Source organism: Nyctereutes procyonoides, unplaced genomic scaffold, assembly GCF_905146905.1.
Source record: "Nyctereutes procyonoides isolate TBG_1078 unplaced genomic scaffold, NYPRO_anot_genome, whole genome shotgun sequence".
Taxonomy (NCBI): Eukaryota; Metazoa; Chordata; class Mammalia; order Carnivora; family Canidae; genus Nyctereutes; species Nyctereutes procyonoides.
Genome location: NW_026575125.1, coordinates 66917608 through 66944415, shown reverse-complemented (window position 1 = coordinate 66944415; position 26808 = coordinate 66917608). Strand labels below are relative to the sequence as shown.

The following is a 26808-nucleotide window of genomic DNA, read 5'->3' as shown; positions in this document are numbered from 1 at the left end:
CACACCTGAGAATCAGCACAGCAGTCCCCTCCTCCAGAAGACCAGGTGGAAGGACAGGGGAAGAGCAAAGGCTTGGCTGAACAGCTCTGGAAAGCTCGAGGGGAAGTCGAGGGATTTACAGTACATAGAACCAAAGGATAAAGAATACTTTATCCAGCAAGGCTCTCATTCAGAATGGAAGGAGAGATAAAGAGCTTCCAAGATAGGCAGAAACTGAAAGAATATGTGACCACCAACCCGGCTCTCCAAGAAATACTAAGGGGGACTCTGTAATACAAAGAGGAAGTCCAAGGAAACAATCCACAAAAAAAGGTAATGAATAGGTATCATGATGACACTAAATTTGTATCTGTCAATAGTAACTCTGAACGTGAATAGGCTTAATGACCCCATTAAAAGGCGCAGGGTTTCAGACTAGATAAAAAAGCAAGACTCATCTATTTGCTGTCTGCAATTGAGTCATTTGAGATCTAAGGACACCTACAACCTGAAAATGAAAGGTTGGAGAACCATTTATCATTCAAATGGTCCTCAAATGAAAGCAGTGGAAACAATCTTTATATGAGGTAAAATAGATTTTAAAACAGACTGTAGTAAGAGATGAAGAGGGACACTATATGATACTTTAAGTTTCTATGCAAGAAGAAGACCTAATAATCATGAATCTTTATGCCCCCTAATGTGGAAGATTCCAAGTATATCAGTCAATTGATAAACAAAGAGATACTTAGATAATTATACACTAATACTAGGAGACTTCAACATGGCACTTTGTGCAAATGACATATCTTCTAAGCATAGCATCTCCAAAGAAACAAGAGCTTTAAATGACACACTGGACCAGATGGATTTCATGGATATTTACAGAACTTTACATCCAAACGCAACTGAATACACATTCATCTCAAGTGCACAAGGAACTTTCTCCAGAATAGACCACATACTGGGTCACAAATCAGGTCGAAACCGATACCAAAAGATTGGGATTGTCCCCTGCATATTTTCAGACCATAATACTTTGAAACTAGAACTAAATCACAAGAAGTAGTTTGGAAGGATTTTCAAACACGTGGAAGTTAAAGACTATCCTGCTAAAAGATGAAAGGGTCAACCAGGAAATTAGAGAAGAATTAAAAATATTCATGGAAACTAATGAGAATGAAGATACAACTGTTCAAAATCTTTGGGATACAGCAAAAGCAGTCATGAGAGGGAAATACATCACAATACAAGCCTCTCTCAGAAAATTGGAAAAAAAAATCAAATACACAAGCTAACCTTGCACCTAAAGGAACTGGAGAAAGAACAGCAAATAAAACCTACACCAAGCAGAAGAAGAGAGTTAATAAAGCAGAACTCAATGAAATAGAAACCAGAAGAACTGCAGAACAGATAAACAAAAACAGTAGTTGGTTCTTTGAAAGAATTAATAAGATGGACAAGCAATTAGCTTAATCATGATTGTTAGGTCTTCTTGTTGCATAGAAGCTTAAAGTATCATATAGTGTCCTGCTTCATCTCTTACTACAGTCTGTTTTAAAATCTATTTTACCTGATACTAGGATTGCTACCCCAGATTTCTTTTGAGGACTATATGAAGGTAAATGTTTCTCCACCCCCTCATTTTCAGGCTGGAGGTGTCCTCAGGTCTAAAATGAGTCTCTTGTAGACAGCATATAGAGGAGTCTTGATTTTTTATCCAGTCTGATACCCTGCATATTTTGATGGGATCATTGAGCCCATTCATTTCAGAGTAAGTATTGAAAGATACAAATTTACTGTCTTCATATTACCTATTCAGTCCTGTTTTTGTGCATTGTTTCTTTGGGCTCTCTTTCTTTAGAGGATTCCCCTTAATATTTCTTGCAGAACCGGTTTGATGGTCACATATTCTTTGAGTTGCTGTCTGTCCTGGAAGCTCTTTATTGCTCCTTCTTTCTGAATGACAGCCTTGCTGGATAAAGTATTCTTGCTGCATGTTTTTCTCATTTAGTAACCCGTATATATCATGCCAGCCATTTCTGGCTTGCTGAGTCCCTGTGGAGATGTTTGCTGTTAATCTGATATTTTTCCACATATAGGTTAAGAATATTTTGTCTGGAGCTGCTTTAAGAATTTTCTCTTTATCCTTGAAATTTGCGATTTTTACTACTAAATGTTGATGTGATGAACAGTTATTTTTGTTGTTTGTTTGTTTGTTTGTTTGTTTGTTTGAAGAGGTCCTCTCTATCTCTTGGATCTGAATGCCTGTTTACTTCCCCTGATTAGGGAAGTTTTCAGCCAGGATTTGTTCAAATATACTTTGTCGTCCTCTGTCTCAGTCTCTTCTGGAATCCCAATAGATGTATAGTCTTCCTTCGCAAGCTATCGTTTATTTCCCTAAGCCTGTCCTCATGCATTCTTAATTGTTTTTCTCCTGTATCCTCAGCTTCCTTTCTTAGCATCAATTTGTTTTCTATGTCATTCACTCTTTCTTCCACCTCATTAAACCTAGCAGTTAGGAGATCCAGTTTGGATTGCATCTCAGTTAAAATATTTTTAATTTTGGCCTGATTAGATCTAATTCTGCAGTAACAGGATCTCTAGAGTCCTTTATGCTTTTTTTCCAGAGCCACCAGTAACTTTATAATTGTATTTCTGAATTGAATTTCTGACATCATATTTACATACACATTCAGTATCCTTGTGGCAGAGAATATTGCATCAGGTTCTTTCTTTTGTAGTGAACTATTCCTTCTAGTCATTTTGTCAAATGCAGAGTGGTTGTATGAGCGAGTTGAGTCAAAAATATCAACCACGACCTAAATAAAGACACCCTAGACAATTCTGAAGAGGTCAGAGATCAGAAAATAAATGAAAAAGAAGAACAGATCAATATAAAACCAAAGGATCACTAAAGTGAAAAATAAATTTTAAAACAAAATAGTAAAAATAAAAAACCATAACCAGAAAACAATGATGAAAAAGTAAATAGGAGGGGGCTTGGTGGTGAGGAAGTGGTGGTGGAGAGAGAATATAGTCTCCCTGATGGGACAGAAAGGGTGATCCTCTTGTTTCTGAGTTTATTTTGGTCTGTATGTTAGAACATGCTCAATTCCAAATTTGTATTAACAAGCAAAACTTATATAAAGACCCAACATCAACCTCAAAAACATAAACAAGACAGTGGGGGAGAATGGGAACAAAGAGAGTATATAGTCTTATAGAGAGAACCAACATAGTGTTTCCACATGGTTCTGGCTGTATTTTGCTCCATGTGTTAGAAGGTACTAGCTTCCTCCAGTGTAAAACAAAACAAGGAAGAAAAAACAAAAAACAAAACCTGTATCTCATTTATCTACCAAAATTAAACTGAATACACTGAAGGGAATCCAGAAGTGAAAAATATATCTAAGATGTGTAATTGTAGAAATATGAAAGTCAAAAAGGAAAAAGATTAAGAATAAGGAGTTGGTAATATATTGTAGTTATGGCAGTAAAAGAGAAAAAAATCTTGGAGATTTTTGACCTGATATAAAAATGAGTCATAATGAAAAAAAGAAACCCCTCTAGTTCTATATATTATTTTCCCTCATTCCTGGAGCTTTCTAGTGCTGCTTGTTCAGTATACTTGCTTTTCCCTTTTTCTTACAGCAATTCTTCTGTGGGAGGGGTGTGCTGTGCTGATTCCCTGATGTCTGGGCCATGGCAGAGATGCCCCACCCCTTGCCAGGTGCTGGGCTTAGTATGAGCTGTTTATGAGTTCTTTGTTCCCTAGATGCTTCACCTCTGCCAGGTGAAGTGAGAAAAGAAGAGGAAAAAAAATGGTGGTAGCCATATTTCCAGTTCAGGAGCCAAGAGCTCCTCGGAGTACCGTACTGCAGTCTCCTAGTTGAGACTGTCCTTAATTTTGCTGGGAGCAGGCTCAGATGCATTGATCTGCACAGCTTTCAGGGCTCCCAGCGGCAGGAGAGTTCTCAATTTCCTGTGTTCTCCCTACTTCTGCCTCCCCAGGGTGAACTGAGGATAGCCGGCTTTGTCCACTCCACTGCCCTCAGATTGAGGGCCCTGCACTGCTGGACTCTCACTCCTGGGGACCATCTCTCCTGAACTGAATGGAGGACAGCCACCTCTGTACATTGCTGTGTTCTAGGGTCAAGGAAGCTCCAGAGCCGGCTTGCCTAACCAGCTGGCTTTTCTCAAATGCCCTGGAGAGTTGCAACACTCCAGCCCTTTGCTGAGATGAGACCTTGATTTGTGGTGAGCTTTCTCCTGGGTGACCCTCCTCTTAGTGTCTCTGGGAAACTTGATGCTTCACTGCCCCTCCTGCAATTCTGCCGTATTTCCCTGCTAAGCACTTTTCAGTCAGGGAAAACTCGTGCAGATTTTTAAAGTTCCCACTTGTCCATGGCTTAGGTTTTCATGCCCCAGAGGCTTTTGCAGCTGTGCTTTTGCCCGGCTTGTTGCAGTTCCTCTCCCACACTTTATTTATGCATTTATTTTCCACTTTCCTACCTTGTTAGAAGCGAAAACTTTTCTCTCTGTAGCATTCCAGATCTTCTTTCTTTACCTCTCAGGTCAAATTCTTAGATGTTGAGAATGTTTTGAAAGCTATCTAGGTAACTTTGTGGGACCAGATAGGTTGAGGACCCCTACTCTTCCTCCATCTTGTGAGAGGAAAGCTTAACAAACATTCATTTCTCACGGTTCTGGAAGCTGGGGAGTCCAAAATCGAGGCCTGGCTGATTCAGTAAGTGGTGAAGGACTACTCCTTTGTCCACGGAAGGTGCCCTTTTGCTGTGTCCTCACATGATGAAAAGGAAAATTGTGCTTTCTTAGGACTCTTTTATAAGGATACTAATTTCATTTATGAGCACTCTACCCTTGTGACTTTTTACCTCCTGAAGGTCTCACCTTCTAATACCATCACCTTGAGGGGTAAGATTTTAGTATATGATTTTTGGGGGGACACCATTATTCAGATGATAGCAATTAACATTCAGGGAAATAAAAATTTATTTTATTTTTTTAATTCAATTAGCCAAGATAAAGTACATACTTAATTTCAGATGTAGTGTGCAATGATTTATTAGTTGTATATAACACCCAGTACTCATCACATCATGTGCCCTCCTTAAAGCCCATCAGCAAATTGCTCCATCCCCCCCACCTCCCCTCCATCAATCCTCAATTTATTTCCCATAGTTAACAGTCTCTCATAATTTTTCTCTGTATCTGATAACTAGGGAAATACAAATTTAAACCACAATGAGATATCAATATTCATCTGTCAGAATGGTTACAATTAAAAAAATAAGCATGACACCAAATATAGGAGAAATTACAGAGAAAGCAAATCATTCATTCATTCATCCTGATAAGAATAAAAATAATATAGACACTGTGGAAAACATTATGGCAGTTTTTTCCTAAAACTAAACATGTGAACCTACACTTGTGGACATTTTTGGATATTTATCTTAGAGAAGTTCAAATTCTTCCCTGTCAAAACTTGAACATTAATGTTCATAGAAACTTTATAATACCCTCAAACTGGAAATAACTCAGATGCACCTTCAACAGGTGAATAGTTAAAAAAAAAGTGGTATTAAATACAATGGAATACTATTTGGTAATAATAATCAATTGATACATGTGATAACTTGGGTGAACCTACAGCAAATCCTGCTGAGTGAATAGCCAATTTCTAAAGGTTACAAACTGTAAGACTTGATTTATATATATTCTTAAAAATCACAAAATTATAAAAGTTGAGATAGATTAGTGGTTACCACTCATTAAGCATGGGGAGGAGTGGTGTGAGAGAGATGAGTGTGTTTATAAAAAAGCAAGAGGGTAGACTTTGCTGATGAAACTGTTCGGTATCTTGACTGTTGGTGGTTACATAAACATGCACATGATAAGGTTATACAGACCTAAAAACATGCCCTAATGAGTGCTATTTAAATCTTGTAGAATCTAAGTGAAGTTGGGGGATTGTATCAATGTTGATATCCTGGTTTTAATATTATATTATAGTGTTGCAAGATTAGGAGAAAACAATAAAGGATATAAGGAATATCTCTGTATTATTCCTTAGAACTTCATACAAATCTAGAATTATCTCAATAAAAATTGCAATTGAAAAAGCAAAGCCTTCTTAAGTTTAAAAGAAAGTAACAAAGGAAAAACAAATATTTTGGGAGCCAATGAGTTTCCATGTCTGGGACCAATATATTGGCTATAAACATTTTCCCTGGTGCAACAGACTTTCACCAACAAATATGTCCACTTTTTAGAGTTTTAACAAATTTTTAGTTCTTACTAACAGGATATTTTTAATGCCTAATTGTTTTAGAGAAGTGATTAAAGAAAATAAGCAGAACATGAAATAAGATCTCATTAAGAAACTAGGAAGATCTCATCGTGGGAAGATGGTAGAAGAATATATTGTCTTTCATAAATCATTGTATATAATTTCTTTGTTGATGCACTTGTTCTATTCTAATTTTATTTAGTACTTTGTTTAAAATATAATATGACTCTCCAATTGTTTTTTAGAGCTATACTCATTTGTGTTGTGCCTCAGTAAACATCAGAGCCAACACATCTTTATTACTTTTTGCAAAGTGACCCTAATTTATAACTGTTCAAAATATGGAATTTGTTTGACCTAGTATTTTCATTTATATTTAAATACATACCATTAAAATCAGTGCAAGTTTATCATTAATATTTCAGTATCAGCTCCTGTGTATCATCACATGAATATATACAAAGAACATTCTTCCTACATAGAGAAATCTACATTAAAAATGTACACACAGGGGCGCCTGGGTGGCTGTTTGTTGAGTGTCCAACTCTTGATTTCAGCTCAGGTCATGATCTTGGAATGGTGAGATTGAGCCCCATTTCTGGCTCTGTGTTGGCCATGGAGCCTACTTAAGATTGTCTCTCCTCTCTCTCACTGCAAAACAGAATCTTAAAAATATGACAATTTCAATCTAAAAAATGTACACACAAACTAACTTTTTATTCATACTTTCAAGATTTTTTGCTGATATTAATAAAAAATGATAAGCCCTAGTCCAGTATTAAATTGGTTAGCTGACATGGAAACAGTTTTAGTGTGCTTCTATTCTAGTCAAATGGCAAACTTTAAGTGATTGAAAAAATTTGACTGTAAAAAACAGTGATTAATTCTATAGCAACTTCTAAAATCAGACTTGTAAAATTTTCCATTAGTAGATCCACATATATCAACACTATGATCAGAAAAGTTGATCAATTATTAAAAATGTAAAAGTTTAATTTAAAATGTAAACTTTCAATTTAAGATAGAATGGGTGAATTTTATTCACTTCAATGAATTTACTTCAATGAAGCTGTAAAAAATGTTACTTACAGGTGATGGGTTGTAGTAGGCAAAATTTGAAGCTAACCTCCAATGATACTCAACTTTTTATAACTTTTTGTATTTTGTGGGTAGAACCTATATATATGATGATATATTACACTCATTATTATGTTAAATTATATGACAAAAAAGGGGATTAACCTGGTGGGGTATCCTAATCATATGAGCCCTTTAAAAGCAGATAATTTTTCTCCAGATGGTCAAAGAAAAGAGGTCAGAGAGATACATAGCAGATGTTCTGGATGAAAACAAGCATTCATATTGTGAACTGCCTATGTTGAAGACCACATGTCAAGGAATTTGAGTGGTTTCTAGAGTTGTTCCCAGCCAACAACTAGAGGTAAACAGGAATCTCAATCCTACAACTGAAAGCAAGGAATTTCGAAAATAACCACTGTTTGTAGGAGGACTTTGAGCCCCGTATGGAAATTGTAACCCTGGTCGATATGTTTCAAGCCGGTGAGAGCCTAAGCAGAGAATCTAGTCATACTGTACCTTGACTAATGACCTAAAGAAACTGTCAGATAATAAATTTGTGTGTTTATTTTTATGCCACTAAATAATGTGTTAGCTAGCAGTAGAAAACTAATAAATACTTACAGAAGTATTCATTGTAAAGTTATTTCAATTTTGTTGTATATATGGGCATTCTATTAATTAAATGTTGAGATAAAAAAATCTAAAAGGGCGGGGGGAATGGGGTGACTGGGTGACAGGCACTGAGGGGGTCACTTGATAGGATGAGTACTGGGTGTTGGCAAATTGAACTCCAACAAAAAATATCCAAAAAAAATCTAAGGGTGAGCAATACTGGAGAAGTGGGGTCTTAATATTTCCACAATAAGCTTTGGCCTCAGTGAAGAAATAAAGTGTACTACTTACTAGTCTTAGGTATAATTCAGTTGGGCATATGTCAGAGGGTGCAGAAATGGGTAATAAGGTATAATAAATAACTACAGTTATGGTACATAATGAAGTAGAAAGAAGTGCTCTGAGTTAAGTTACAATGTTCAATCAGACAGTTGGGTCAGTGAAGGTATAAGCTAAAGGGGGGCACATCAATCTCCCTAGTTTTCTGGAAAGAGAGTAATGTATACTTTTGGTAATTCAGAACTGCATGGGGACACCTGGGTGGCTCAGTCAGTTAAATGTCTGCTTTAAGCTCAGGTCATGATCTTAAGGTCCTGAGATCAAGCCCTTCATTGGGCTCACTACTCCTCAAGGGTCTGCTTCTCCCTCTCCCTCTGCCTGTCACTCTGTCTACTTGTGTTCTATCAAATAAATTAAATAATCTTTTCAAAAACTTATTAAAATAAAAAGAACTGCATGATTCAGTGAAGATATTTTAAAGTCTCACAGACAGGGGCAATTATTCCTTAGATCTTCTGGTATAACGTTCAAATATTATATACAATAATCATAATTTTTAAAATGACTGAAGATTTCTTCCAGTAGTTTATTTTTCAGTTACTAATCAATGAAAAAGATCTTATTTTTAATTCTCTTCTGGTACCTAAAAATGTGAACGTGTTGGAAAAAAATTAAAAACTAAAAGGCAATTTTTTATTAGGACATAGTGAAGACAATTAGAATCCTCTTTTTATTTCTACTTGGGATGAAGTTGTCTGTGATACATACACATTCTCTACTAGAAGTATTTTTTGAAAACTGCTAAAAAAAGCTATCTTTGCTCTTCATACTTCCAGATGTCCATGAGGAATTGGAGTTATTTTACTGCTTATTCTTTGTTGCCACCTTCTGAACCTCCAAAGTATATTCTATAGTTGTGGCAGATTGAAAATAAATCTCTGAAAGAGTAACTAATGTATTTCAGGCCTTTCTACATAACCATACTCTTTAGTGATAAAACTAACAAAAAAGAATCACATTGGAATGTCCCTGCAGTGTATGGCTTCTCTGGAATATTTGCTGACAGAGGCAGAACATTTCTAAATATCTCAAGTAAATTTTACAGCAATTTCTTGTTGTCTTTTCATTACTGAAAAACAAAGGAACAAGTTCCTTGGACATGAACTCAATTGGTCACTCTAGCAACATCCATATTTTCCAAATTAAGAGGATTTGAGGGCAGAGAAATGCATTTTCATTACAACATAACATATATATATGTTATATATATATATTCTATGCATATGGATATATATATCCATATGCATAGAATGAAATTCTTTAGAACAAAATTAAGATATACAAAACAATAATAAAACAATGAGAGAACAACTTGAATTCAAACAGTTTTAAGGTTATGTTTTTACTTCATCTGGTATAAAATTACAAGAAAAAAAGAGCTCATGTTTTCTGCACATAATTTTCTAAAACAATATCTATCCTTATACTTAAAAGTGGTTTTCAAATATTTTTAGTATATTTCAGAATATGGCCAGGATTTTTGCCATGCACAGGTGGGATATTGTCTCATTTAAAATTATCCAAATCTCTAGTGATTGTCCTGCATTGGCTTTAATTACCCAGTGTACTCCACAGTACATTGGTTCAAAGCAATAAAGTCATCAACATTTCTGGATTTTTAAAAAATATTTTATTTATTTATTTATTCATGAGAGACACAGAGAGAAAGAGAGGCAGAGACACAGGCAGAGGGAGAAGCAGGCTCCATGCAGGGACCCCGACATGGGACTTGATCCTGGGTCTCCAGGATCATGCTCTGGACTGAAGGCGGCGCTAAACCACTGAGCCACCCGGGCTGCCCACATTTCTGGATTTTTAAATTTGAAAGTTGTTGGGTTTTTTTTAAATATATATTTTTAATTTATTTGAGAGAGGGGGCATAGGGGTAGAGGGAGAGAGAATCTCAAACAGACACCAATGCAGGACTTGAACACATGACCCTGAGATTACAACCTGAGCCAAAACCAAGAGTTTGTTACTTAACCGACTGCACCACCCACGTGGGTGAACTTTAAAGTTGTTTCAGTGCATTTTATAAAGTATGATAAATTGTATCTAATTAGGTATTTTTTAAAGTGTGCTTAGGGTGGCCAAAAACCTATTTTTCAATAAAGTGAGATTGTAAACCTAAAGCATAATTTCACTCAGTGACTGTATCAGGTCCTAGACTACATAGTAACAGAGGCCATGGTATAATAAATAAATAAGCTTACTTAAAAATGTCCTTCTTTTTAAATTCCAATTTATTCAGAATAAATATTAAAATTTTATTTTAGACATTAATGACCAGCTTAATAAAATTGGAAAAGTTATGCTATAATTATACCCAGAAAAAACTCATGTTAACTCTGCTACTTCTCTGATATTAACAATTTATTTCAGGTTCTGTCACGAAAGTTTCAAGTCTAGAGTTTTTCTCCTTTCTAGGCTGTTAATGCATTCTGACATTATTAATGGATCCCTTATGAAATCACACAGTAATTTGAAAACATAACTCTCTAGGAATTAGTATTTATATTTCAGAATCACTTAGCAGAAAAAAAAAACAAATTTAATTAACTCTTCTGTGCCAAGCAATCCCACCACTCAGTCATCTTTGGGAATTGTCTGAAAAAAAAATGAGACCTTACTTACTTCATGAAGTAGCCTCATTTTGCCCTTATTATTTGATTGTTACTTCCATGCCTACAAGTATCATTTTTGTTGCTCCTGCTATGACTAACATTATTGACAATTCCTCCAGTTACAGCCTTATAACGTATTTTCTTTATTCTTTTTCTTCTATCCAAATTGTACTCATCTCTGAAGGCACAGCTCAAATCTCATCTTTTCTAAAGATTCTAATACTCTAGTAGTTTACTGAGTACTACAGCAAACATCAGTTCCACCATCAGTTGTAGTCTTTAACTCATATAGTAATTAAGTCTGCAAAGCAAACTTCAGCATTTATTTAAAGCAAATTTGTGATTTTTTTGAAAGATTGTATTCATTTTTTTTGAGAGAGAGAGAGAGGGAGGGAGAGAGAGAGAGATTGAGGATGAGATTGAGGATGAGTGAGGGGAAAAGGGACTCGCAGACTCCCCACTGAGTGGAGAGCCCAATGAGAGGCCCAATTCCAGGACCCTGAGATCATAACCTGAGCTGAAGTCAGATGTTTAACTGACTGAGCTATCCAGGCTCCCCAGATTTGTTATTTTTAAGTTACTCTTTTCTCCCCATCTCAAACATGGGTTTGTTGGAAGAAAGAATAAGTCACTAAGGTGAAAAATACAGCATGGGGAACATAGTCAATAATATTGTAATAACGATATTGTATATGGTGAAATTGTATATGGTGAAAGATGATGACTATATTTATGATGAGCATTGAATAATGTATAGAATTATTGAATCAATATGTTGTACCACTAAAACTAATACTCTGTCAATTACACTTAAATATTTTTATTTTATTTATTTATTTTTTAAAGATTTTATTCATTCATTCATGAGAGACACAGAGAGAGGCAGAGACACAGGAAGAGGGAGAAGTAAGTTCCCTTCAAGGAACCTGATGCCGGACTTGATCCTGGACCCCAGGATTACGCCCTGAGCCAAAGGCAGACACTCAACCGCTGAGCTACCCAGGCATCCCTATACTTAAATGTTTTTTGAAAGTGGTCTTTGAATATTGATACATGCCTTAACCTATGCAATGCATATCTAAAAATTATATTAATTTCCATGGATAGGATGTCTATAAGGATTGATAAGGTCTCACATAGTGAAGGAGTTAATCACTATTTTAAAAAAATATTTATTTATTTATTTTAGAAAGACAGCTGAGTGTGAGCATGGATTGGGGAGGAGCAGAAAGAGAGGGAGAAAGCAAATCTGAAGCAAACTCCCTGCTGAGTGCAGACCCCAAAGGGGAGCTCCATCTCACAATCCTGAGATCTGGACCTGAGCCAAAAATCAAGAGTCAGATGTTTAACTGACTGAGCCACCCAAGTGCCCCTATTATGTTTGTTTGTCTTTTAGGTAGGCTGTATGCCCAGCATGGAGCCCAACTAAGAACTTGAACTCACAACCTGAGTTCAAGAAAGACCTGGGCTCATGTTAAGGGTCAGATACTTAACTGACTGAGCCACTCAGGCACCTCCATTTTTTCAGTGGGCCAAAAAATGGGCTATTGTCAGTTCTCAAAGAGTGCAAACAAATCAGGATCATGTTCTTCTTACATATCAAAAAAAAAAAAAAAGAAGATTCAAAGAATAATAGTAGGTGCTGTTTTGGAGCTTTGCTAATATCCTAATATTGACCCAATTGTTTGACATACATTATTGAATTTAATCCTTCTAACAGCCATAAGCAGTAGGTACAGTAGTATCTCCATTTTACTCATAAGAAAACCAAAACATAGAGAAATTAAAAAGTTTGTCCATTATTATAGAATAATAAAAAGTGAACTAAGATTCAAACTTGGATGTGCACATTTACAAAGCCCATGTTTTTTAAGCACTGAGCAGGTTTACTGCTTCCTGAAAGTGAAGCTGAATTCAATAGAGAGGGAGCAAATGAAGAATTAATTCTATCAAATATGCATATAGATTGTATCAGATGGTCAAATTTTAGAGATACCCTGTAGTGTGGTCTTCCTGACTCAATCTCAGGTTTTTTTTTTTTTTTTTTTTTTTTTTTTTTTTGTAGTTCAAAATCAGTCTCTGAGTCTCCTGAGTATGACTTAAAACATTGGCTTCTCATTTTGAAATATTTAAAAAGGAGGAAAAAGGAACTGAGGGAAATCCTTTCTGCTAAATCCTTGTTCCATACTTAAAATAATCTTCAAAATTACTTGTTCTCAGGCTTAGTTATGCAAAAGGTTAGCAAACTCTATTGAGGCTGAAGAAGCCCCAAAGAAACAAGTAGGTCCTCATATTTCTTAGACATTGCGTAAGATGCCAAAGGAATGAAAAGTAGTATCAGTTATGGATGTTTTCATACATGTTCTAGATATAAAAGGTTTGGATTTATGTTATAAATTTTAGATTCTATGTCTACTTCTCTTGTTTTTATATTGTCCTTTGAAGCTCTGTGCCTCTAGCAGTAAATGTGTGTGTGTGTGTGTGTGAGTGTGAGTGTGTGTGTGTATGTTATATTCTCAAAAGGTTATTTTGAATTTTGAGCTTGGGATTCAACTATTTTTGGCACCTGAAAATCGAGAATGGTTCTTGAACTTCCATCTGTGTTTCTTATGTACTTATTCACTCAAATGGAAATTCTCAAGGTAGTCTAGTTCAATATAATTTTTTTTTCTGTTGATATTGAGACAACTCTGTTAAATGGGGCCTTATTAGCTTAGGGAGAGAAAAATGAAGAAAAAAACTGCTATGTAAAACAGGCAACCCAGGTATGCCTGAGTGGCTCAGCAGTTGAGCATCTGCCTTTGGTCCAAGGTGTGGTCCCGGAGTCCCAGGTTTGAGTCCCATGTCAGGCTCCCTGTGGGGATCATGCTTCTCCCTCTGCCTGTGTCTCAGCCTCTCTCTGTGTGTCTCTCATTAATAAATAAATAAATCTTTAAAAAAACAGGCAATATGGTTTCCAACTCTACCACTTACTACCTGTATGAGATTAGGAAATAATAACTATTACTGCTGACTGAAGATCTGCTGGATACAAAAGTCTGTGCTTTCTTTTATTTTATTTTTTTCTAATTTTCTTTTTTATTCTTATATACTTTATTTTTTAAATTTTTTATTCGAGTTCAATTTGCCAACGTATAGCTTAATGCCCCATGCTCATCCCATCAAGTGCCCCCCTCAGTGCCCGTCACCCAGTCACCCCACACCCCTGGCCACCGCCCCTTCCACCATCCTTAGTTCATTCCAACTTAGGAGTCTTTCATGTTCTGTCTCCCTTTCTGATATTTCCCACTCATTTTTTCTCCTTTCCCCTGTATTCCCTTTCACTATTTTTTATATTCCCCAAATGAATGAGACCATATAATGTTTGTCCTTCTCCGATTGACTTATTTCACTCAGCATCATACCCTCCAGTTCCATCCACATTGAAGCAAATGGTGGGTATTTGTCGTTTCTAATGGCTGAGTAATATTCCATTGTATGCATAAACCGCATCTTTATCCATTCATCTTTCGATGGACACCGAGGCTCCTTCCACAGTTTGGCTATTGTGGACATGGCTGCTAGAAACATCGGGGTGCAGGTGTCCCAGCATTTCACTGCATCTGTATCTTTGGGGTAAATCCCCAGTAGTGCAATGGCAGGGTCCTAGAGCAGATCTATTTTTAAATCTTTGAGGAACCTCCACACGGTTTTCCAGAGTGGCTGCCCCAGTTCACATTCCACCAACAGTGCAAGACGGTTCCCCTTTCTCTACATCTTCTCCAACATTTGTGGTTTCCTGCCTTGTTAATTTTCCCCATTCTCACTGGTGTGAGGTGGTATCTCATTGTGGTTTTGATTTGTATTTCCCTGATGGCAAGTGATGCAGAGCATTTTCTCATGTGCTTGTTGGCCATGTCTATGTCTTCCTCTGTGAGACTTCGGTTCATGGCTTTTGACCATTTCATGTTTGGATTGTTTGTTTCTTTGCTGTTGAGTTTAATAAGTACTTTAGAGATCTTGGATACTAGTCCTTTATCGGATACATCATTTGCAACTATCTTCTCCCATTGTGTAGGTTGTCTTTTAGTTTTGTTGATGGTTTCTTTTGCTGTGCAGAAGGTTCTGATCTTGAAGAAGTCCCAATAGGTCATTTTTGCTTTTGTTTCTCTTGCCTTCATGGATGAATCTTGCAAAAAGTCAGTGTGGCCAAGCTCAAAAAGAGTGTTCTTTGTGTTCTCCCCTGGGATTTTGAGGAATTCTTGTCTCACATTTTGATGTTTCATCCATTTTGAGTTTATCTTTGTGCATGGTATAAGAGAATGGTCTAGTTTTATTATTCTGCATGTGGATACCCAGTTTCCCCAGCACCATTTATTGAAGAGACTGTTTTTTTCCAGTAGATAGTCTTTCCTCCTGTGTCGAATATTAGTTGAACATAAAGTTGAGGGTCCACATCTGGATTCTCTGTTCTGTTCCATTGATCTATGTGTCTGTTTTTGTGTCAGTATCACAAAGTCTTGATGACCACAGCTTTGTAGTACAACCTGAAATCTGGCATTGTGATGCCCCCAGCTATGGTTTTCTTTTTTAATATTCCCCTGGCTATTCAGGGTCTTTTCTGATTTTACACAAATCTTAAGATAATTTGTTCCATCTCTCTGAAGAAAGTCCATGGTATTTTGATAGGGATTGCATGAAATGTGCACATTGCCCTGGGTATCATTGATATTTTCACAATATTCATTCTTCCGATCCATGAGCCTGGAATATTTTTCCATGTCTTTGTCTCTCAGTCTCTTTCAGAAGTGTTCTGTAGTATTTAGGGTACAGATTCTTTACCTCTTTTATTAGGTTTATTCCTAGGTATCTTATGCTTTTGGGTGCAATTGTAAATGGAATTGACTCCTTCATTTCTCTTTCTTTAGTCTCATTGTAAGTGTATATACACATGCCACTGATTTCTGGTCACTGACTTTGTATCCTGCCACACTGCCAAATTCCTGTACGAGTTCTAGAAATCTTGGGGTTGAGTCCTTTGGGTTTTCTATGGACAGTATCATGTCATCAGCGAAGAGGGAGAGTTTGACTTCTTCTTTGCCAATTTGAATGCCTTTTATTTCTTTTTGTTGTCTGATTGCTGAGGCTAGGACTTCTAGTACTATGTTGAATAGCAATGGTGAGATTGGACATTCCTGTCTTGTTCCTGATTTTAGGGGAATGTCTCCCAGTGTTTCCCCTTGAGAATGACATTTGCTGTGGGCTTTTCATAGATGGCTTTTAAGATGTTGAGGAATGTTCCCTCTATCCCTACACTCTAAAGAGTTTTGATCAGGAATGGATGCTGTATTTTATCAAATGCTTTCTTTGCATCCACTGAGAGGATCCTATGTTTCTCGTTTTTTCTCTTGATGATATGATCAATCACATTGATTGCTTTATGAGTGTTGAACCAGTGTTGCATCCCGGGGATAAATCCCACATGGTCATGATAAATAATCTTCTTAATGTATTGTTGGATCCTATTGGCTAGTATCTTGTTGAGAGTTTTTGCATCCATGTTCATCAGGGATATTGGTCTATAATTCTCCTTTTTGGTGGGGTCTTTGACTGGTTTTGGAATTAAGCTGATGCTGGCCTCATGGAACGAGTTTGGAAGTACTCCATCTCTTTCTATCTTTCCAAACAGCTTTAGTAGAATAGGTTATGGTTTCTTCTTTAAACGTTTCATAGAATTCCCCAGGGAAGCCATCTGGCCCTTTGTGTCTTGGGAGGTTTTTGATGATTGCTTTGATTTCCTCCCTGGTGATCTGCCTGTTCAGGCTCTCTATTTCTTCTTGTTCCAGTTTTGGTAGTTTGTGGTTTTCCAGAAATGTGTCCATTTCGTCTAGATTGCCTATTTTATTGGCATATAGGTGCTCATAATAAGTCTTTAAAATCGTTTGTATTTTCTTGGTTTTGGTGGTGATCTCTTTTATTCTTGATTTTATTAATTTGAGTCTTCTCTCTCTTGTTTTTAATAAGGCTGGCTAATGGTTTATCTATCTTATTAATTCTTTCAAAAAACCAACTCCTGATTTTGTTGACCTGTTCCACAGTTCTTCTGGTCTCTGTTTCATTGAGTTCTGTTCGAATCTTTATTAACTCTCTTCTTCTCCTGGGTGTAGGATCTATTTGCTGTTTTTTCTCCAGCTCCTTTAGGTGCAAGGTTAGCTTTTGTATTTGAGTTCTTTCCAGTGTTTGGATGGATGCTTTGTGATGTATTTCCCCCTCAGGACTGATTTTGCTATATCCCAAAGATTTTGAACAATTGTATCTTCATTCTCATTAGTTTCCATGAATCTTTTTAATTCTTCCTTAATTTCCTGGTTGACCCTTTCATCTTTTTATTTTTTTGCACTTTTCATCTTTTATCAGGATGGTCCTTAACCTCCACGTGTTTGAAATCCTTCCAAACTTTTTCTTGTGATTTAGTTCTAATTTCAAAGCATTTTGGTCTGAAAATATGCAGGGGTCAATCCCAATCTTTTGGTATGGGTTAAGACCTGATTTATGACCCAGTATGTGGTCTATTCTGGAGAAAGTTCCATGTGCAGTTGAGAAGAATGTGTATTTAGTTGCATTTGGATGTAAAGTTCTGTAAATATCTGTGAAATCCATCTGGTCCAATATATCATTTAAAGTTTTTGTTTCTTTGGAGATGAAGACCTGTCGATTTTAGAATGCACTACATTCAAGTCAACAAGTATAAGTGTATTATTATGTAAGTGTGTCTTAACTTTGGTTATTAATTGATTGATATACTTGGCAGCTCCCACATTTGGGACAAGAATATTCATGATTGTTAGGTCCTCTTGTTGTATAGATCCTTTAAGTATTATATAGTGTCCCTCTTCATCAATCACTACAGTCTTCGGGATAAACTTTAGTTTATCTGATAGAAGGATTAGTACCCCTGCTTTTATTTGAGAACCATTTGAATGGTACACGGTTCTCCTACCTTTTATTTTCAGGCTGTAGGTGTCCTTAGGTCTAAAATGAATCTCTTGTAGACAGGAAATAGATGGGTCTTGCTTTTTTATCCAGTCTGAAACCCTGTGCCTTTTGATGGGGTCATTGAGCCCATTCACGTTCAGAGTTACTATTGAAATATATGAATTTAGTGTCATCATGGTACCTATTCAGTCCCTTGTTTTGTGGATTGTTCCCTTGGAATTCATCTTTCTATTACAGAATCCCCCTTAAAATTTCTTGCGGAGCTGGTTTGGTGGTCACTTATTCATTCAGTTTCTGCCTATCTTGTAGCTCTTTATCTCTCCTTCTATTCTGAATGAGAGGCTTGCTGGACAAAGTATTCTTGACTGCATGTTCTTCTCATCAGGGAAATACAAATCAAAACCACAATGAGATACCACCTCACACCAGTGAGAATGGGGAAAATTAACAAGGCAGGAAACAACAATTTTTGGAGAGGATGCGGAGAAAAGGGAACACTCTTACACTGTTGGTGGGAATGTGAACTGGTGCAGCCACTCTGGAAAACTGTGTGGAGGTTCCTCAAAGAATTAAAAATAGACCTGCCCTACGACCCAGCAATTGCACTGTTGGGGATTTACCCCAAAGATTCAGATGCAATGAAACGCCGGGACACCTGCACCCCGATGTTTCTAGCAGCCATGTCCACAATAGCCAAACTGGAAGGAGCCTCGGTGCCCATCGAAAGATGAATGGATAAAGAAGATGTGGTTTATGTATACAATGGAATATTACTCAGCCATTAGAAATGACAAATACCCACCATTTGCTTCAACGTGGATGGAATTGGAGGGTATTATGCTGAGTGAAGTAAGTCATTCGGAGAAGGACAAACAGTGTACGTTCTTATGCATTTGGGGAATATGAATAATAGTGAAAGGGAATATAAGGGAAGGGAGTAGAAATGTGTGGGAAATATCAGAAAGGGAGACAGAACATAAAGACTCCTAACTCTGGGAAATGAACTAGGGGTGGTGGAAGGGGAGGAGGGCAGGGGGTGGGGGTGAATGGGTGACGGGCACTGAGGGGGACACTTGTCGGAATGAGCACTGGGTGTTATTCTGTATGTTGGTAAATTGAACACCAATAAAAATTAATTTATTAAAAAATAGTGTTGAAAAGTCCCTATCTGTATCAAATGCATAGTAATACTATACATTCTAATCCACCACTCTATGACATATTTTCATTTTCTTATATAAGAGCATAAGGACACTGAAAGCTTTCAGATACTTAAAAACCTTACCTAACTTAAACAGCCTCAAGCAAAAAGCATGTAGTATATAAAGAATAATTGTGTCTCTAACAAGATTTTAAGTTCCAAATGAAAACATCAGCAATTTGCCAGAAATTAGTACAGTTAGTTACATTGCACTCCATTTAGTAGAATGCAATAAAACATAACTGATTGATAAAAATACATATATATTGCTAACAGAGCATCTTCTTATTCATAGAGAAAGAGTGTTACATAATAATATATAATTCCATCTGACTTCTATTCATCCCTGTCATGCTGGTTGTTCAGATTTTTGAAACTTAAAGTACATTTTTAAAAAATGTTGTCTTTTTCCTCAAAACAGCTATACTAGGGGCACCTGGGTGGCTCAGTGGTTGAGCATCCGCCTTTGGCTGGGGTCATGATCCCAGGGTCCTGGGATTGAGTCCTGTGTCAGGCTCCCTGCAGGGAGCCTGCTTCTCCCTCTTCCTATGTCTTTGCCTTTTTCTCTGTGTCTCTCATGAATAAATAAATTAAATCTTCAAAAATATCCAGCGATTCTGAAGACTGTAATAAATACTTTTTTTTTACCTTCCTGAAAACACTTTCAAATAATGCAGAACAATTATATATAGCGAATACCTTCAAAATTTAAGAGACTTCAATAGATTTTTAATTGAGGGTACAAATATAGTCATATTACCTATATTCCACATCCTCATCCATTTTCTTTAGACTTAATCATAGGTACAAGGTTTGAAAATCAGTTTGAAAATTGGGAAAACTTCACTGAATTAGAATTGAGTAATTTAAAACTTGTAACAATTTGGACAGCTCCCAGTTGTAATGTTCCTTTATTTCATTAATCATTTTCCCCCCACAATTAATATATTAACTTTGTAAGTCTTCCCCAAGAGCATAAATTAATTCTGTAAAATATTGTAGAATGTTATTTTACAGAACACATGATTTTCATATATTTCAGAAACACACATGATGTAATAAATAATAAACAAATGTTACTTTCTTTTCATTATGATGAGGGATAGAAGCAGAAAAATGTTCACCTTTAGCCCGGAAGGCTGATCTATAGCTTGCATAGTTTTGATAAGTATCAAATAAGTGCTAGTTGCTATATTCTTAAAGGGTTTCATGATGGCCTGTATATCTCACTGATAGTGAATATTGAACTGATGATAAGCACCAGAAAAATCTTGGAAAAGTAGTTTTATGTGTAGAAATCTGAAGAGGACATTTATGATCTAATGCTCTTTGTGTGTCCCCTCCCAGTCAAGCACTAAACATACAACCACCAGTTTCGTACAGAATAAGGTCAGCTCTTTTGCCGATGAGACCTGTCCCTGTGTTCCTTGAATAAACTTACTAAGTTGCACTGTAAAAGGTCTCAAGAATTCTTTCTTGACTGTCATAGTCAATGATCCTGCAACAATCCCATTGGTTTTTTTAAACATTGTACTTAAGCATTATTTTTCTACATCTTCTAAATTTATATGCTTTGTAAAAATGAAAACATATGAAAATAACTTGCTAGAGATCAATTTATGGTTATTAATTTGGCACCCAAAGGGTCATATTCAGAACCCTTACTTTATTAAAAGTAGTAAGTTAACCGGTCACAAAATAACAAATAGTGTAAAAATATTTAGATATTGGTCTGCTTACTCCATTTTTGCAGTTCCCTTCAGGGTCTCTACTTAGGATAAAAGTGTGATTGGATTGGTTAGTCAAATTTTGAGCTGTCATGATCGAAATGAGTAAAAGTGTTTTGTTTTTAAAGTATTTTATAACTTAATTTTAAAAAATCAAACTGGTTTCCACCTGAACTGATTTTAGTGAGATTTTACTAAAATTTGCTTAATGAGCATAAAAACAAATTTTCCTATATTATATCATATTATAAAACAGTAGTTGTCTTTTTTTTTCAATTCATAATTTCAGAAGTAGATTTAACAATGAGTGGGATAGTCATTTAGAGGATACTTTTAAGGAATGCTTGTATCTTATTCAACAAATAAACTAACTCCACTAATATTAGCAAACAACACTAGGGAGAAACATGTATTTACTGTCATATTTTTACACTAGAGTCTGGTACAAAACCATTAAAGAAACTTCATAGAACACACATTAAGAAACAGAACTTAAGAATATCTCTTACATTCATAAAACCAATTAAAGGGAATAGAAAGGAAATATGAAGTGTTTTTTTTCATACCTGTGGTTGGGGATGAATCCAGATCTCCACAGTTGTTGATTCTTTCATGGGAGTGTGAGATCCCACAGCCTCCTTCATTGCCTTAGAAGGAAAAAATTTATATATATATATATAAGTATTTTTTCATTGGTTTGTTAAAAATGAAAAATGTAGCGCATTGCACACATGCCTGAAATATGGGTAAATAAGATAGTGCCTAGATAAATCTCTCTTTCTACATATCAGAATAATTGAAGAGTTGTAATATGACAGGAAAAACTCTAGGCACTGGGAATAGAAAGAGAAAATTTTCTCATGGAGCTTAAATTTCACTGTTATTTAAGTGTTCCATTTAACATATGAATGGAAATGTGGAGGACAATTTATAATATTCAAATAGATGAAATTTAAGCTGGATATATTTTCATTCCAATGCTATTACAGCTCATTGACTTCAACAGCTTGTATTTATGAATGATCTGAAATGAAAACCTGTCCTGTATTTGCCAGCATATCACAAATTTGCTGCCTACCATAAAAATATATTTATTAAGTGCCAAGAAATTTCTGAACCAGTACACAGATACTAATCTACCAACCCCACAAAACATGAGAGACTCCTAACTCTGGGAAACGAACAAGAGGTAGTGGAAGGGGAGGCGGGGGGTGGGGGTGAATGGGTGACGGGCACTAAGGGGGACACTTGACAGGATGAGCACTGGGTGTTATTTTGTATGTTGGTAAATTGAACACCAATAAAAATTAATTTATAAAATAAAAAAAAATCATTCCATTTACTTACGAATTTCTAGAGAAATTTGTGATAATTTCTCCACAGAATACAGATATAAATCACTGTATAAGCTCTTCTTTTCATAAGTTTGTTGTGTTTTAAATTATTATACATAGATTTCTTGGGCTTAATATGCTCATAATTTCCTTCAGGCCCATTAAAGAAAATAAACATATTTCATTTTCCAAAACTCATTATCTTTTAAGAATGTCTCCTGGAGGGCTTTCAATACCTTGCACAAATATGCAAATACTTATATGGATGTCCAAAATAGAGATCTCATATATATTTCATGTTCTGGCTTGAAGATGAGAATGAGTAGCATACCTTTATTTTTCTAATCCTTGTTACATTGTGTAAATAAGGATTTTATGAAAAAGAATAATGGTGGGTTCCTAATCTAAAAATAACATTCTCTTTTCATTGTGGGAGTTTGGGAGCATAGTGGGTAGGGAGGACATACTGATGCTATTTTATTTTGTTGACCAAACATAGATTTTTCCCAAGTGAAACTGGGATTCTCAACACCATTAAGCATCAGGACCTTCTTTCAGATTCTAAAAAGCTTTACTGTGATGTGTCTAGCCCTGACTGTTCTGATCTTCATGCACCTGGTGATACTAAGGACAGTGCCTGGACATTTATTTTAGTGTTTTTCTAGTATATTCTCTAGCAAGAAGTGTCATACTTCCATCTGCAGACAATATTTCCCTCATTATAATTATCACTCTGCACCCAATCTTCCTACCATCAGGAGTTGCCTTACTCTGATTTTCTACCAAACTCAAAATGAAACCATACACCTATTTGGATACTTCTGCAGAATATAATCATTTTGATTGGTGGAGTAAATACAATAGATTCTGTAAATTTCTACTTCAACTGAAAGTAATTTTTAAAAATAAAGTTACAAAGATTAGTTAGGAACTTGAATTACCTACCAGTCTTGTGTGTACAGACACAGGAGTTTTGAAAGTTGTCGCTGAATAGCTCCACTCAGAAACACTGTAAGGATCAGAACTGCTGGAGGAACACTTGGAGATGAAATCACAGGCCACAAAGGTGTTATCAAGAGACAGTTCCTGGATGATGTGGTGTTTTGAATTCAGGGGAGTTTCAGCCTGGATCTGGAAGGCAGGCTGTGGAGAGGCCGACTTGTAGTGCCTGGCCAAATCAGGGCTGTCAGGCTTGAAGGTAGTAGGTATAGTGCCCCAGTTGTACTTGCACATGGTTTGTTCTTCCAGCTCAATGGGAATATCTAGTGTGACAGTGTTTCCATCATTGTCAGCATCATTTGCCTTAGTTTCTTCAATAGTGACAAAGTTAAGCAATAAGTTCTTAGGGGTATGCTTTTTCTTTTTCTTCCTTTTTTTCTTCTTTTTCTTCTTCTTCATCACCATCATTATCATCTGCCTGTTTTCTGGGTTTGGAGTAACCCATTCAGAATTTTGCTTGTTTTTCTGAGCAGCCTTAAGGTGTGGTGATTGGCGGCATCTTACTATAGCAGTAATGAAAATAACAAGGATAACAGTTATGGTGCCAGCAATAATAGCAACCATGATCTTGACATAGTCACTGGTTGATGAGGATGCATCAGTTGTCCCAATCTTTGGGGCCACTGGTACTTCAATGTTTTTGTACACCAATTCATGAATCCAAGTAGCATTGGTCACTGACTCATTCACAAATAGATTAACAATTACAACATTGAAGAGAGATTCAGGTTGTCCTAAGTCCTTAGCTTTAATTATCAGTCTGTGTAATCCAAGGTCTGTAACAACACATTTATCCTTCAGTGTGATGTTGCCTGTTGTTTGGTCAATTATAAACAGACTTTTTGTGTTTCCCCCTACAATGCTGTAATGAAGCTCTGCATTCATGCCAGTGTCATTGTCAACAGCAAATACTGTAAAGACCACTGTGCCTGGATTAGTGGATGGTAGAACCAATTCATAGGAGTTGTTGGAAGAAGGGACAATGAAAACTGGTTTGTTGTCATTGACATCAACCACATTTATGGTCACTTTGGCAGTTGAAGAATGTGATATCTTACCACCATCCTCAGCCTTTACATAGAAAGTATAACGTTCTTGTTTTTCTCTGTCAAATGAGATATTTGGTTGGATGACACCAGTCTGTGGATCAATGGTGAATTCATCATTCAAATCTAAAATGTAGAGAGTGACTGCAGAATTTTCTCCATAATCTGGATCAGTTACAGTGATTAGTCCTACTGTGCCATGTCTTGGAAGGTTTTCTGGGACATAGAAGTTGTACTCATTGTGAGTAAAAATTGGACTGTTGTCATTCTGATCAAAAATGGTTACTGAGACTGTGGCATTGGTTATTAAGGATGGCATCCCCTTATCTTTTGCCAGAACTGTGAAGGAATACTTTTCCTGTTTCTCTCTATCCAGTTTCTTCACTACAGTCAGAATGCCTGTATGATGATCCAGGTTGAATTCAGATGGAGCATCAACACCTAGCAGATAATTTATCTCCGCATTATGTCCACTGTCTGCATCCATTGCACTTATTTCTGTCAACTTGGTGCCAGGAGAGTTATTCTCAAGAAGAGAAAGACTTATGAGAGGCTGGGTGAAAACAGGAGCATTGTCATTTTCATCTTTCACTTTAACAAGGAGCACGGATGATTGATTCAGAGGAGGTTTGCCAACATCTGCAGCTAGTAATTTAATTGCATATTCTCTTGTGGACTCATAGTCAAGATATGCAGCAGTCTCCAGGAGAAACTGATTACTGAATACTGGCCTTAATCTGAAAGGGACTTCATGATCTGTGAAGCATGTCACCATGCCATTATGGTCAGCATCTTTATCTGTCACGGTTATGAGAGCAATTTTGGTGTTGAGTGGAGCATTTTCTGAAAGAACCACAGTGCCATTGATTGGATTAATGATGTATCTTATGTCAATTGATGGAGCATTATCATTGATATCTGTAACATTTACTAGAACCATTGCTTTTGCTGGTATCAATCCACCATCACTTGCCAAAATCAGTAACTTGTGGTTTGGTGATGCCTCCCTATCCAGTGGTTCTTGGATTGTGATAAGTCCAGTGGTGGTGTTGAGGTGAAATAGCCTCTTAGCGATGTTGGAGACTAGGTTGCTGAAATAGAATTGAATCTTGGCATTTTCACCTATGTCGGCATCTGTGGCATGAAGCTGTGTCACTGAAGTACCTACAGGAGCATTTTCTGGTATATTGACTTCAATCTCATCCTCTTTGAAGACTGGACAGTTGTCATTTGTGTCAGCAACACTTATTTGCAAAATAGCAGTACTGGATCTTTGAGGAAAGCCACCATCTTCAACCTTTACTTTCATTACATATGTATCCTTTTCTTCCCTGTCTAACTCCTTTTGAACAATCAGCTGTGGCATCTTGTCTCCTTCTGGTGTTTCAATGACATTAAGCCCAAAAGTACTTTGACCCTAGAAAACATACAATGAAACATATTTTAACTTATGTAATAAGACCAATTTTTAATTTATTGAAGTCATGTAACATAGGATCAGCTCAGAAATAGGTGCCAGAAGACTTAAGTTCTAAGTCTAAATTCTGTCTGTAGTATTGTGACCACAAGCAAGTTGCTTAACATCTCCAAGCATTTGTAAAATTAGAGACTTGTGCTATAAGATGTTCTGAGAGCTTTTCAGTTCATAGCATTTTATGGTAATAAATGTAAGTCAGTTATGTAAAGTATTGAAGTCTACAAAAGGAAAAAGTATAAAAAGTTATTGGTATTTCACATAGTGAATGAAATTATAAGCGAATTAACCATGGTTACTCCAAATGAATGGAAATATTTTACTGTAGATTTCAGTTGCCTAGGATGCTTTTTCACCACCAGAAGTAACAATCAAGTATAAAGATATCCATCCAAGACAAGAACATACATCTGAAAATATGAGTAAAGCCTCTGATGGTGGGAGAAAATACACAAACTCTGATAAGAATAAAACTTTGTGTAAAATACACAGAATTTCTATTTTTCTATAGAAACAGGTGTTAAAAATGAAATTTTCTTGGAAATTAACAATGCAATATTATTTAACTTTATTGTTATTTTTTAAAAATGAGCAAACACAATAGACTGAAAATCACATGTCAAAATGTCAAATCGGAAAATATAGCTTGGAAAAGTACCAATTTTCTTTTCATGTCCATGGAGTCAGATTATGGGGATCTTTAAAAAAGTCTTCTTTGGTTCTGGCTTCCATTTAAATCTCCAAGGAGGAAGTGCAATTCATATAAAATTGTAAAATATTTAACATGCATGGGCTGTCTTAAGTGCTGCTTATCAGCACACAAAGGGTCTCATATTACTTTTTAAAGATTTTACTTATTTATTTTGACAGAAAGAGAGAAAAAGAGAGCAGGGGAAGTGGCAGAGGCAAAGGGAGAAGATCTCAAGCAGACTCCATGCTGAGCCATGGAACCCAAAATGGGGCTCAATCTCATGACTCTGAGATCATGACCTGAGCCAAGATCAAGAGTCTCATGCTTAGTTGACTGAGCCACCTAGACACCTCAAGGGTCTCATACTTTTAACAAGTCTTTTAAATAGTCATATATCCTAATTTTGTTAAA

The 26808-nt window shown here is 36.3% G+C and overlaps 1 protein-coding gene across 1 annotated transcript in view; it reads right to left on the bottom strand.

Moving 5' to 3' along the window:
• Positions 1-26808, bottom strand: part of PCDH11X (protocadherin 11 X-linked) — a 210073-nt gene that overhangs the window by 58702 nt on the left and 124563 nt on the right. The window contains exons 3-4 of the mRNA XM_055337301.1: positions 23133-25649; positions 21420-21500 (exon numbers count right to left, since the gene is read on the bottom strand). Coding sequence (XP_055193276.1) covers positions 21420-21500; positions 23133-25649 — 2598 coding nt within the window. The remainder of the gene's footprint in view (positions 1-21419; positions 21501-23132; positions 25650-26808) is intronic.